The following is a 13,151-nucleotide window of genomic DNA, read 5'->3' as shown; positions in this document are numbered from 1 at the left end:
AGCTTTACCACAACAGAAGTGTAAGTTCTGACGTGTCGGGGTCTCACAGGGCCACAGCCGTCGACGAGTCGGAGAGTCCCAGACGTGAAGTCTCCGGGCCTGGAAGAGGGGTGGCCCCAGGCGCGAGATGCAAGCGGGGAAGGTCTGTGCCACGCATACAGGGAGAGGGAAACTACTTAGAAACACTGAGAAACCCGGGGAGGGGCTAAAGGTGACCTTGGACAACGCACGCTCCCGGCATGCAGAGCGCCGCACTGGCGCCGCTCTGCGCCTGCGCGCTGCCAGCTTTTTGTTGCCCGCTGGGGCCTGTAGTCTGGAGAGGATTGGGCCCGAGGCGGCGCGGGTTGGTGGACTGTGCGGGGCGCTGTGGAGTCGCTGTACCCTCGCGCTCCACCTGCCTCTTACCGTTCTCTCTGCTAGGTTTTCAAGACGTTGTCCCCTGCTTCCCTCTTCCGTACAGCCCGTGTGGTCTTTCCCAGCCGGTCGGCCCGACGGGTCCTAACACTTAACCTAGGGCCTTCCCAGGTGGTTTGCTTTATGAGAGAGCACCTGGACGCTTTAAGTCATTGCCAGCACCTGGGGAGCGCCTCCCCGCTTGGCCCAGAGCCACGGTGTCACCTCTGGGGGAAGGGGCCCGAGAATCTGCATGTTTAATAAGCGCCCCCGATGAACTTTTAAAGTCTTATTCAAGTTTGAGAACCACCAAGGAAGGTAGCGGGCATGTCAGATGGGATACAGCATCCCCGTAATAATATATAGCTCTCCCACTCACAAATGGGATTTTAGGAGTCGTTCTCTCAAAACATGCGTGAGAAATGGTTTAAAAATAAAATCTGCTAGACTCGTCAGAATCCAGATTTGAATTGGGAACGAAGTTCCTCCAGGGGTAGTGATGAGAGCTTAAAATCTAGCTCTACAAGTGCACAAGGGAGCACAGGGTAGTTGACGCAATTATCACTGGTAAGAGGAAAAGCAGAAACTGCTCTCCGCTACGTTTCCTGATGGCCCATAAGTAGGAAACCTGGGGGCAGTGGCATTCGCAGTGACTCTGTGGTCACCCTCAGCACAGGTGAAGATGTAACATTCAGTAATTAGGTAAGACATTTCGTTAAGGATTCTAAGCTAATGTCTGAGGCTCTCTAGTGGTCCCGGCCCTCACCAGCAGCCCCTGCTTCTTGGCCCCAGGAGCCCCTCCAGCCTGACCTGTTAGGGAAAGGGATGTACCTCTGAATAGGGTTCATCTAGTCGTGGCCACCTAGTTCCTCTGCTTCCAAAGACACCTGCCGTCTATCACCTGCCCTCTGCACCAGAGCCATCTTTACTTTCCCCACAAAAGGTGCCTCCAGTACCGGCTGGAACTCCCAGGCTCAGAAACCAACCTGGGAAGGCCTGGTTGATAGTTCAGGGATGTAGTCTAGAGAGGATTGGGCCCTCTCTAGAAGACGGAGTTGATGGTTCATGGACGGTGAAGGCAGGGCCACAGAGCAGTTTGGTGTGCTCAGGGGTGCAGAAGGGAGAGGGAACTTGGGGGAAATGTCTGTAGTCAAAGGGATGGTAGTCAGAGGTGATCTAGAAATCCCGTTGTGTTCTCCCTCATCCATATGGATACACACGTGTCTGCCTGGAGATTCATGAGTGCTAACTAATTACTAGTCCTGGGCCCTGCTTTGAAATGCTGACTACCCGAGAAGGACCAGAGAAATGAACTTTGAGTCTTTTAAACTTTAGAGGAGAGATCACACACACACTCAGCCTCCTCCAGGGTAACAAAAATGAGAGAAGAGGGCCAGGTAAGGAACATGGCAGACCAGAGAGGGCATGCCCTGACTGAAGGAGGCCAGTAATTGTCTCCAATCAATTGTTGCTACTCAAGAATCCGAGTCCACTGTCTCCAGATCTTTTTAAGAAAAAACAGACAATAGGGCTTATATACGAAACATCTTGATTTTTCAACGTTGGCAACCAACTAGAAACATTTTTAATTTTTTTAATGTTCATTTATTTTAGAGAGAGAGACAGAGTGCAAGTGGAGGAGGGGCAGAGAGAGAGGGGACACAGAATCTGAAGCGGGCTCCTGGCTCTGAGCAGTCAGCACACAGCCCAGTGAATGGCTCGAACCCACAAACCGTGAGATCATGACCTGAGCTGAAGGTGGGCGCTCAACTGACTGAGCTACTCAGGCACCCCGGAACATTTTTAAATATAAGTAGACCAAACACAATACACTATAGGCTGTCCTTTTGTGACCTTAGCTTTGGAGTCCATGGGCATATCCCCCAGCTATTTTTATGAGACCATCCTAAAGGACTGATGGGTGGGTGGTGGGTTGAGAGAGACGGGCACTGCAGCATGAAAGAACTAGAATTCCTGGTCTTTCTGTTGCTGCTGGAAGGAATTATGCTATCATCTTACAGCAACCCCTCATTTTACAGATGAGAGAGAAAAGACTAGAGAATAGAGAAGGCAGGGATCTGCCCAAGGTCACACAGAGCTAGTTCCTGCACTGGGACCAGACCCTAGGTATGCCAGCATCCAGTGCACCACACTACGTGAATTACTGCTTCCAAAACCAGGCCACCTTGTCTGCCCAAGACACCAAATCTGGCTCCACCGGGAACATAGAAAACTTCCCACAAGTTGGAAAGAGATGTCCTTTCTGACCAGAGTCAAAGTTTCCCCGGAAGCCTATCTAGCCCAGCTTCCCCATTGGCTCATGGGATCCACCCCTTCAGGGTTCCTCCCCCTGCTCTGCAGCTCTGGGAGAGGGGACATTCCTTGAGAGGCCAAGGGTCACCACAACACCATGACTGAGTCTGGCAAGGTAAGGAAGACGTGCAGGCTGGCTGCCCTGTTGGGGGCCCCTTGGACCTCAGGGATGCACGATAGCACAGTTTGGAGCTGAGGGACCCCACCTGACTCCCAAGGCCTCTGACCCAGGGAGCTCGGAGTCTGGCCTGAGTTGCAGACACGGGTCTGGGAACGGAGGCCTGCTGACTTGGAGCCCCCCCGCTGAGGGCCGTTGCCTCACCAGCGGGCTTCTGGGGCTGAGAACCCCCACAAGCATGGGTTAACATGTATCTTCATGCTGTCTCTCCTCAGCCCATCCTGTACTCCTATTTCCGGAGCTCCTGCTCATGGAGAGTTCGAATCGGTAAGTACTGTGCTCCCACCAAGGGCCTGGGGGGATGGAGGTGGAGAGAGCCCTGCGTGGAGAGCTGGCCTGGGACAGAGGGGTATTCTGTCAGACAGGGCACCACCCCCAGCAACCAGTGTCCCCAGTGCCCTGGAGACTTTAGCACCTGCACCTTGAATGGCACCTCCACCTAGGAAGTGCCAAAAAGAGGAGAGTGGGGGTGGCAGGAAGGTGGGTTGTCTTTTCCCTTGGACCTGCCACCTCTCCCACCCTGCCCTCCAAAGCCACTTAGCAACCACACTTAAAGCAGGCTCACAAAACCCAGAGGTGCTTGGTAACTGGCAGGGAACAGCTGGCCTTTCTCGGTTCTTATCTTATTTGATCTGGCAATTAAACGGAACTGGCCAGTGTCAACCCCAGAGGCTTCAAGGAAGCAGAAACCAGGGCCCTCCGGTTTAGTCCCAGCTTGACCCGTCCCTCCCTCAGCTCAACACAGCCTGTGGCAAAGATCATAGTCCCAGCTCATACTGCGGGAAAACCGTGCTGGATGTTTTTATGTGCATGATTCCATTTAAACCTTGGCAACCCTAGGAGGGAGGGATTATTGTTGCCTTCATTGTACAGGTGAGGAAACTGAGGCACGGGGACATTAAATAACTTGCCCAAGAATAGGTAGCTAGTAAGAGGCAGAGCTGGAATTTGAACAGCTAGTCTGCCTCCAGGGTCTGTGTTCTTAACTACTCTACTGTCAGATGAGGAAACCAAGGCACAGGGGCTCATTAAGTTTCTTGCCCAAGGCTGCACAGCTAGCAAATGAATGTGATGAAATCTGAACCCAAGCAGTCTGCCTCCGGTAGTCTGGCCCTAACTGGGAAGCCATCTGCCATGACCCTCCCCCGCCCCACAGTCAGTTGGCAGTTGCTAGAATCAGTAGGCAAGTGCACTGGGGTGCCAAAGGACACAATCTCTCCAGGCACCTCCTCTGGCCCCGGAACCTCTGCCCTAGCTGGGCCAGACAGGAGCCACAGGACCCATGTGCAATGACCTCTCCCTCCTGGCCCCAGCAGCCACTTTGTCCAGAGTGGGGCTGACCAGCGCTGAGGAAGAGCCCCGTGCCTCCCAGTCTCTCTTCAGACCGTGACACGTCTCATCCCCTCCCCTCGCTCCTTTGCCTTTGCCCAAGACTAGCCGTCACCATATTTCAGTGCACATGCGCATACACACACACACACACACACACACACACACACACACACACACACACAGAGTCTTCACTAGGCTGGTCCAGTGTTTACCCTCACTTTGCCGGTGGAAATTATCAAAGGGCACAGAGAGGAAATCTGGTCACTAGGAGTCATAGCAGATACTGTGAGGCCACTAAAGAGCCCTGGTGCCCTGCTCGGAAGGGATAGTAATCAGCTCTGAGAACAGAGAAAATGGATGAGAAAGGGAATTCTTCTCTGGAGAGTGTCATCTGCTTGTGTATGCACTTTGTGGTCACTTGAGCACCTGCCCTGGGCCCTTGGACACCTTCATGAGAGAATAATTGCAGGTCTCCAACAAATAAGCCCTGCTTGCCACTGTTCAAGGCCCTGGAGGGGACAGAGGTGACCAGAACACTTCCCTGCTGCCCTCCAGGAGATCCCAGGGTGCCAGGGCACACGCCTGTAGGCACCACTTGGGTGCGGGGACCCTGTGCGGGTATGGAGAGGATGGCCCTGAGAGTCTGGGGGCAAGAAGAGCCTCAGAGACCTGAGGGAGGAGAGTGGGTAGTGACCAGGGAAGCTGGAGAGATGAGGACAGGGCCAAGTTGGGCCTTGGTCACCTAGCTGCCTGGAAAAAGAAGTCTCCTTCTGGAACCTCATGTAGCCCTTGGAAGTATAACCAGAAGCTGTCCCCTGACTCTGCTGTCTCTCGTAGCTCTGGCCTTGAAAAGCATTGACTATGAGACGATCCCCATCAACCTCATAAAGGATGGAGGCCAGCAGGTGAGGAGGCCGCCCCCGGACCACCATGTGAGAGTTGGAGGTCTGGTAGAGGGACCCAGAAGAGGGTGCAGACTTCTTCCCCGCAAGAGGTGAACCTGCTGGCTCTCCCTGGAGGGACGGGGTGACAAGCTGTGCAGCATGAGGAGTCATGGGAAGGGCCCCGGTTCCAGGCTCCGTGCCACAGCCTGGCCTCTCGGTGCCTGACCCCAGGAGGGTGAGTGGCGAATGGGGGTCCTTGCCCCTTGCTGGGCCATCTGGATGTACCTTGGTGACCACAGTGTGAGGTACAAGGGGACACACACAGCCAGGCCATTGGGATGAATCCTGTAGTTCAGCAGCCAGTGGATTTTGGAATACTGCCTGGATCCCTCAGGCCTTGCCCAGGGGAGGAGAGTGCAGGTGGGCTGCAAGCCTGGGGTCTTCCTGTGTGCCCAGTCCAGGCCACCTCGTCCATCAGGTCCTTGTCTCCACAGTTCTCTGAAGAATTCCAGGCACTGAATCCCATGAAGCAGGTGCCGGCCCTGAAGATCGATGGCATCACCATTGGCCAGTCAGTGAGTGCAGGGCCTGGGAGGCCCCTTGCAAGAGGGGTGCCCCGAACAAGAGGACCTCACAGTTCTTCTTTGCTTGTGTGTGGCCAAGCGCCTAGGCCTTAGTAGGGACATGATAAGTTCCTGGCAGAGGGAGGGAGCTCGGCTGGTTGTTTGGGGAAGTGACGGAGACTCGAGCATATGGGGACCAAGTTCTGCAGCACAGGGGGCCACAAAGAGCTCTTCCCTGGGGGAGTGTCAGCCTCGCGGGCTCCAGCTGAGGAGGGCGAGGAGGAGTTTGCTGGCCCCGTCACTCTGGTCCAGGGGTCTGCGGCCCTCCCATCCCAGTGTCTCGCTGCTCCCCTCCCAACAGCTGGCCATCATTGAGTACCTGGAGGAGACTCGGCCCACTCCACGACTCCTGCCTCAGGACCCGAAGAAGAGAGCCCACGTGCGCATGATTTCCGATCTCATCGCCAGCGGCATCCAGCCCCTGCAGGTGTGGCTCTGGACTCGCACCCTGCACGCCTCTCATATGCCTCCCCTCACACACTCTTGCCTTCAGAGGCACACTGGGTGTGGGGCCTCATAGTGGGGTACCCAGCTTGGGAGTGGGGGCGGCAGGAGGACAGGAGGGCTTCTCAGGGGCTTAGACCCAGACCACGTGGCAGAGGGGCGAGGGATCCCAGAAATCACCTGCCCCGCGGGGCCCCCAGCCGCATTCTCAGAAGCCCCAGGTTTCCAAGGACAGCCCAGAGGTTCCCAAGGAGGGGAGGGGCCAGGTGGCAGGGGAGAGGCTGAGTGCTGCAGAGCCAGACCCCTCCCCACCTTTAACCAGAACGGCCTCCCTCTCATCTGTTCTGTAGCATAGATTGGGAGTCTCGAGAGATTTTTATCTTTTAAAATTTTCCCTGCTAAAAAATAAGTGTTAAAGCAATTCATCTGTGCTAATCCCTGGCTTAAATGAGGAAGTAGCCCCAGAAAGGTGGAGGGACTTTGCAGAGTCACTCGACTAAGAATGGCAGAGCAGGGGCCAGGGCCCAGGACCCCTGACTGTACCTGTGCCCCCATCCCCATGTTACCTTGTTGTTTGTAACAAGGAGATTGGAGCAGACAGATAGCCCCATTTTATAGATGAGGAAACTGAAGCCCAGAAGTGAAATGGCTCCAGGGGTGTAAGGATGGAACAAGGGTCCAAATCTCCTGAAAGCCACCTATGCTTCTCCCCCATCCACCTCTCATGTTGCACCCCCCTCTCCTCACAAGGGGCCACATAAGGGAGACCCACTGGTTGCAGGGGAGACGGGCCTCAGGTCATGGCCGCGTCCTGTGCCCCCACCCTTCCACACCTCCGCCAGGGTCACAAGCTTCCCGACAACAGGGGGCACTGGGGCAACCTGAGAAGGTGGCTGCTGGGATCACTCTCTGTCCCAGCCCCCATCCACCCTCAGTGCCCAGATGGGAAGAGGGGATTCATGGAGCCCAGGAGGGGCAGATGGACAACCTGGGGCAGAAAGGGAACTGAGCTTCCCTGAGGGGGCTTGGCAGGCGCAGGCGGTTCCCAAAGCCAGTCACAGATTATCATCTTTGGTTGCATAGAACCTGTCTGTCCTGAAGCAAGTGGGACAGGAGAACCAGCTGACCTGGGCCCAGAAGGCCATCACTTCTGGCTTTAACGGTGAGTCCTTACTCCCGCGAGCCATCCCAGGGTGACCTCTCAATGACACAGCTCTCGTGCCTAAGGCCGTGGGCATCTGAAACAGCTTCCCAGGCTCTTTGGTCCTGACAATGGCATGGGTGAGGGTAGGGGGGCAGAGCCAAGGAGGAAGTGGGACTGGATACTGTCCAAACCTGGCCTCAACCTCTAGTACTTCTGGGCACCTCAGCACCTGAGGCCCACAGCCCTTTGGAGCTGGATGGCCCAACTTCTGCTTCACTGCCTGCCCCAGCCGGGAAACGAAGGCTAGCAAAGCACCAGCCCATCGTGTGACAGCTGCTACTTCGGCCAGTGGCCGGTCTTGTCCCTTCTTGGGGAGGGAATGGCCACTGGGCTGGAGGAACCCCGGGGAAACATCATCTGCCTCCACATCCCCGGCAACTCTCTCCAGATCTGGTTGTCGCATTCCCTCCAACACACATGCCCCAGCCTGTCACTCAGCTGCCCATTTCAGAACTATGGGGGCCAAGGCCCAGTCTGTGCCCCGAGTAAAATCCATGTGGCCTCCCCACAGCTCTGGAGCAGATCCTGCAGAGCACAGCAGGGAGGTACTGTGTGGGAGACGAGGTAAGCTCTCCCAGGCCTTCCTACAGCGGCCTTCTCCCTCCACCCTGGGGCAAGAGCAGGCCAGAGAGATTCCGGAGAAGGCATAGGGTTGGGGTGGTTTCAGGGCCCCTCACCTCATCCTGAGGCGTCTCCTCCCTGCTGGGCGCTCAAGGGAAGTGCCTATGATGGTGGTTTTTAACAAGCATGCTAAGATCCACTGAGACCATCAAACCTTTTTTGGCCCCCCCCAGAGCCGGTTGTCAGGACAACTGGATCCTGGCCTGGGAGACACGTGCTCTGGGGACAGATGGGGGAGAAGAGGAGGGGGATGGGGCAGTGGGGATGGGGTGGAAGACCCAGGAGCAGAAGGGAACTGTCAAGGGCTGGCAGCCCGTGGACACAGCCAGCCCAGCCTGTGAGTCCGGGGCACACACCCTGATGCAAACCCACCCGACCCTCTTTCAGGTGTCCATGGCTGATCTCTGCTTAGTGCCTCAGGTGGCAAACGCTGAAAGGTAAGAGAGCCCCACTGCCCACCCTCTCCCACCTGGCTCCTCCCCTCTAAATGCCCAGCCTCCTCCCACCGTCAGGCCCCAACTTCATCTACCGAGGAAGCGTCTCATGCGGAGACTCCCTCCAGCTGGCCAGGGAGCCCCGGGTGCCAGACCACACCAGCCACTGTGGCCTGGAGGAGACAGGCGGAAGAAATCAGGGGAGCGCCCCCGACCATGCCCGTCTTAGCTCATACAATCCCATATAGCCCCTGCTCCTAAGAGGAGGTGGCTCACCTGGTGGCCACCCCTAGAAGAAACCTCCCGCAAGAGCCTGCTGCCCCCGACATGGTATGTCTGTGCCCAGCAGTGAGCTCTACTCTGCTTTCCTCCAACAGCCCTTCAGGGAGGCATGAAAGAGTGCCTCTCTGGAAGGCATCATGTCAGGCACCATCAGGATACAGAGATGTTATGACACATTGGCTGCCCTTGAGAAGCTTGGGATATGGGTAGAGAGATTATCTGTATATGTAAATGTGTAGTAGGTTCTCGATGAACAGCCATTGCTTGGAATAGGAACAGTAGGCAACAGAGATGCTAGACAGTACTGCATGAGACCCGCCCATCCCAGAGCCACCTGTGAACAAGGCCCCCACGTGGCAGGGCCACCTTCCTGGTCCTTCTCTGGTCAGCTCCAGGGGCCCCATCCAGCCCACCTCTGTGCTTCCCTCGCTGCACACAGGGCAGTCTGCCCGTTCCCCTGCACACCTGGTGTTGAGATGGTGTGAGACAGATGTTTCTCTGCTACAGGTTCAAGGTGGATCTCACTCCCTACCCTACCATCAGCCGCATCAACAAGACGCTGCTGGCCTTGGAGGCTTTCCAAGTGTCTCACCCCTGTCGGCAGCCAGATACACCCCCTGAGCTGAGGGCCTAGCCCTCAGACTGTACCCCGTGGGTGAGGGGGCAGGAAAGGGGTACAGGAGCAGAAGCTAGGTAGGCTGAACAGGCCTGGAAACAGGCAAGCCCTAGGTGGAGAAGCAGGAAATTTGAACTCCTAGCCCTTGAACTTGAAGTCTAGCCCTGGACCTGCCTTCCCACTGAACCTCTTTGTGCTTCCAGTACCCACAGTCTGTCGAATGTGGGTAGGGTGGGGGAGAGGATGCTGGGAGGGAGGAAGGCAGGAACATTACCTATTACCTATGTCATGGGCAGTCATGAAGATGCAGGCACAGTGTAGACTAAAATGCCTAGCAAGTTCACTGGAGAGAGGTCAGGAAGCCCGAGCGCCTCTTCCCTTCCCTGAGACTGTACCTGACTGCAAAGAATGTCCACACTGAAATACGGTAATTAAACTGAAGCCCAGGCCTCTAGGTTATATTCAGTTAAGATGCTTTCCAGAAAATGAACATTCTTCCTAGCTGGAATCCCCCTGTGTCTGGGCCAGGAGAGGAAATCAGCCAGCCACTTGCCCACCCTGTGGTAGGCCTGGCCCCTGGCACTTAAGAGCACTGGAGAGAAAGAAGTTCAAAAGCCTGCCTGAGAGAACCAGACCCAGATGCAGAAGAGAACAGATAGAAAAAGCAGAAGGGCGCCTGGGTGGCTCAGTTGGCTGAGCGTCCGACTTCAGCTTGGGTTATCATCTTGTGGTCTGTGCGTTCGAGCCCCGCATCGGGCTCTGTGCTGACAGCTCAGAGCCTGGAGCCTGCTTCGGATTCTGTGTCTCCCTCTCTGCCCCTCCCCCACTTGCTCTGTCTCTCCCTCAAAAAGAAATAAAACATTAAAAAAAAAAATTTTTTTTTTTTTTTTTTTTTAAGGAAAATTAGGAAAGAGAGCATTTTGTGACCAGCTAAGTTTCCAGGACTAGAATGGTACTATTAAGTGTTGACTGGAACACGGAGAGGGAAGTTGGCCCACATCCTCAGGGGCAGCATTCTCCGGATCAGTCCCAGGAGTAAGCGCTTCAAATAAATCCAGTCGTGAATGGCCTTGGGAATTGGAGGCAGGCTCCTGCGTGGGCAGTGTGAACAGCCACTGATCAGGATGGCTCAGGACCCCAACCAGGTAGCAGCTCACCTTGAGGTCCCTTCTGGAAGTGGAATCAGATGACTTTTATGTCCTGTACCTGAGATTTCATTTCCCCTGCATGGCTAGGGTTTAAACAGTGAACTGAGATTGATGTGTCTGGTTCAAATGCAAGCCGCCACTCTCAGCCAAGTCCCTTCAGCCCTGATCCCAGAGTACCTAGTTCTCCCATCATCCCCTTTGTGGCCTCTTCTTTCCTGAACTTGGGTTCCAGGCTTTAGAATGACCAAAGTGGGCCACTCTTGTTCCCAAGCTGCGTCTGTCCTGGCAGAGCCAGAAAAAAGCACAGGACAGGGGCGCCTGGGTGGCGCAGTCGGTTAAGCGTCCGGCTTCAGCCAGGTCACGATCTCGCGGTCCGTGAGTTCGAGCCCCGCGTCAGGCTCTGGGCTGATGGCTCGGAGCCTGGAGCCTGTTTCCGATTCTGTGTCTCCCTCTCTCTCTGCCCCTCCCCCGTTCATGCTCTGTCTCTCTCTGTCCCAAAAATAAATAAAAACGTTGAAAGCACAGGACAGTAGGTGAGACACAGCAGTGACAAGGGAGACTCGGCGGTTCCTCCTGTCCTGCCGCCATCTTTCCCTCAGCTTACCCCAGACTTGCCTGGCTGGGTAAAGTTCAGCTGGCCTCCCTCCAGAAAACCTTGACTCAAGAAACTAATCTCAGCCCAGGGATCAGGACTGGCACCTGACTTGGACATTTGAAGTTGAAGGTGATTACAGCCCCCGTGGATTTTAAAGACAGAACGAACTCTGGGGAAAGGAGTCTGGCCACTTCAGGCTGTGCTCCCACAGCCCCATGGCAGTCAGCCTTCCTGGCTCTGGAGAGACAGTGGGATAGGTGAGGAGCTGTGGGCAAGGCGAGACGGGCTGCTGCCGCCACTTCCCTGGGATTAAGGAGAGAGCTGGCTCTGCCCCTCGCCAGCAGGCACCTTGGGAGCCCAGATGATTGGAACCGATTTCCAACACTGCTGAGGTTACCAGGTTCCTCCACCCCTTCCTCCTCCCAGTCCCATCTCCGGGCAACAGACAGAGAGACTTCCGGGAAAGCAGGGAACTAGACAGAGTCTGCATCCAGGACAGGGCACTGAGACAGACAACCTGAGACCACTCCTCCTGCCCTGAATGATTCTAGAGAGAATTAGATACAGTGAAGGGGGGAATGTGTTTTCCTGGAAGAAAAGTGGTGGCTGTCCTACTCCAGCTAGTAATGGATTTGCCACCCCCTCCATTCAGTCCACCAGCTTGCAGTGAGCCTTCCCAGGTGACCCTCCCACCACCCCCCACCCCGGCGGGAGCAGGGATACGTGGCCGTGCCACAGAGAATGTGGTAGACATGGCCCTTGCTCTTCCTGAGCTTTTGTCCCTCCCCTTACTGGTGGAAGTTTAATTGGCATGTGAACTCCACCACCCAACAGACCCACCATTGCTTCTCTGCTTGTCTGTCTGATCCAAGATGACTTCTAAGAGTTCAGGTCTTCTCTTGGACACTACCAGATATTAACCCTTTTAACCTGGGACTCTATCAGCCTAAAACTGGTGGCAAGAGCTTAATGGGTTTTAAGGAAATCTCAAATCAGGGGAAGAGGTGATACAGCCTCTGTTGTCAAAACATGGAAACCATCCCTCATCTGTGGCACACTTTCCATATTTTTCTCATAGTTCCCATAGTTTGGTCCTCTGATTCAACAGGAAGTTTCTGGTACGTGTCAAATGTAAGGTGAATACCAGCTGTGGGTGGGTAGGGAGGAAAGAGATGAATTTGTGGCTTTTCCTCTAGGCTCAGCAGACATCCTTGGAGTCCCATTTCTGAGGCGCTCCTTTCTATCTGGCTCTCCCCAGAGCCCCCACCCCCAAACTCAGACAAACCTGACCTTCTCCACAAAAACCAGAAATGTGTCTACGGCAGAGAAAGAAACTCGCTCCGGGCTCCTGCGAGGTGACTCACCTGGACCACGCTGGTACTTGCAGCATCCCCGCATCCTTCACCTGCACCACCCAGAGGAAGTGCGTAAACCTTTGTGGCTCTCGGCTGCACTGGCTTTAGGAGGACAGTCATCTATCTTCCCACCTCACGATGTTTTTGTAAAGGAGATTTTTGTATTTGAAAGAACCTAAGCCCTGGGATCTCTCCACACAGCTGGCAGCACCACGGGCTGGTCTCGGGACCCGGGCTGGGACCACCATGGCTGCCTTCTTCACCGAGACCTGAGGACAGTGCCTGAGCTCTCAAGGGCCCACGACAACTCTGGGTGTCTCCTGCGGGCTAGGGCACCGGACCTGTTGAGGAAGTGTGGGAACTGGAGATGAGATTTGGGGGCCTGCAAGAGAAGGCAAGCGGGGAGGGGGGGGGGGGGAGGAGCCACCAGTTCAGGGTGAACTGAGGGATGGAGGAAGGGAGTGTGGAAAGGGGCGATGGGATGCGCAGAGGCTCTGGCCTTGCTGAAGGACCACAGCCCGAGAAAGGAGAGCGGTCTGGTTTCTGGGCCTGTGGTTTTGAGTCAGAGTGAGGCTACCACTCCATGTGTTCCAGCCCCGGGCCGTCTGCGGAGTCCAGGTCACCAGCACAGTAAGCTGACCCGCCCTTGAGGGATGTGGAGACCTGAGATTTTGCTGGCTTCAGCCCTCCCCATCGGGAACTGTCCTCCGGGGCCCTGTGGCTGGTTTC

The 13,151-nt window shown here is 55.6% G+C and overlaps 1 protein-coding gene across 2 annotated transcripts; it reads left to right on the top strand.

Moving 5' to 3' along the window:
* Positions 1-10,209, top strand: GSTZ1 (glutathione S-transferase zeta 1). Of its 2 annotated transcripts, none has more exons than XM_025918800.2 (9): positions 1-142; positions 3,100-3,151; positions 5,054-5,121; positions 5,595-5,675; positions 6,025-6,150; positions 7,251-7,329; positions 7,883-7,935; positions 8,380-8,429; positions 9,216-10,209. In XM_025918800.2, exons 1-9 carry the CDS (start codon positions 128-130, stop codon positions 9,340-9,342), a joined length of 651 nt encoding a protein of 216 aa, XP_025774585.1. In that variant the 5' UTR covers positions 1-127; the 3' UTR covers positions 9,343-10,209. The 2 variants fall into 2 exon arrangements, with proteins under 2 accessions (XP_025774585.1, XP_025774586.1); XM_025918801.2 differs by lacking the exon at positions 1-142 and adding an exon at positions 2,718-2,821.
* The last annotated feature ends 2,942 nt before the right edge of the window (positions 10,210-13,151 follow it).

Source organism: Puma concolor, chromosome B3, assembly GCF_028749965.1.
Source record: "Puma concolor isolate L17-30 chromosome B3, mPumCon1.1.hap2, whole genome shotgun sequence".
Classification (NCBI taxonomy): domain Eukaryota; kingdom Metazoa; phylum Chordata; class Mammalia; order Carnivora; family Felidae; genus Puma; species Puma concolor.
This window is presented reverse-complemented; position numbering and strand designations above follow the sequence as displayed.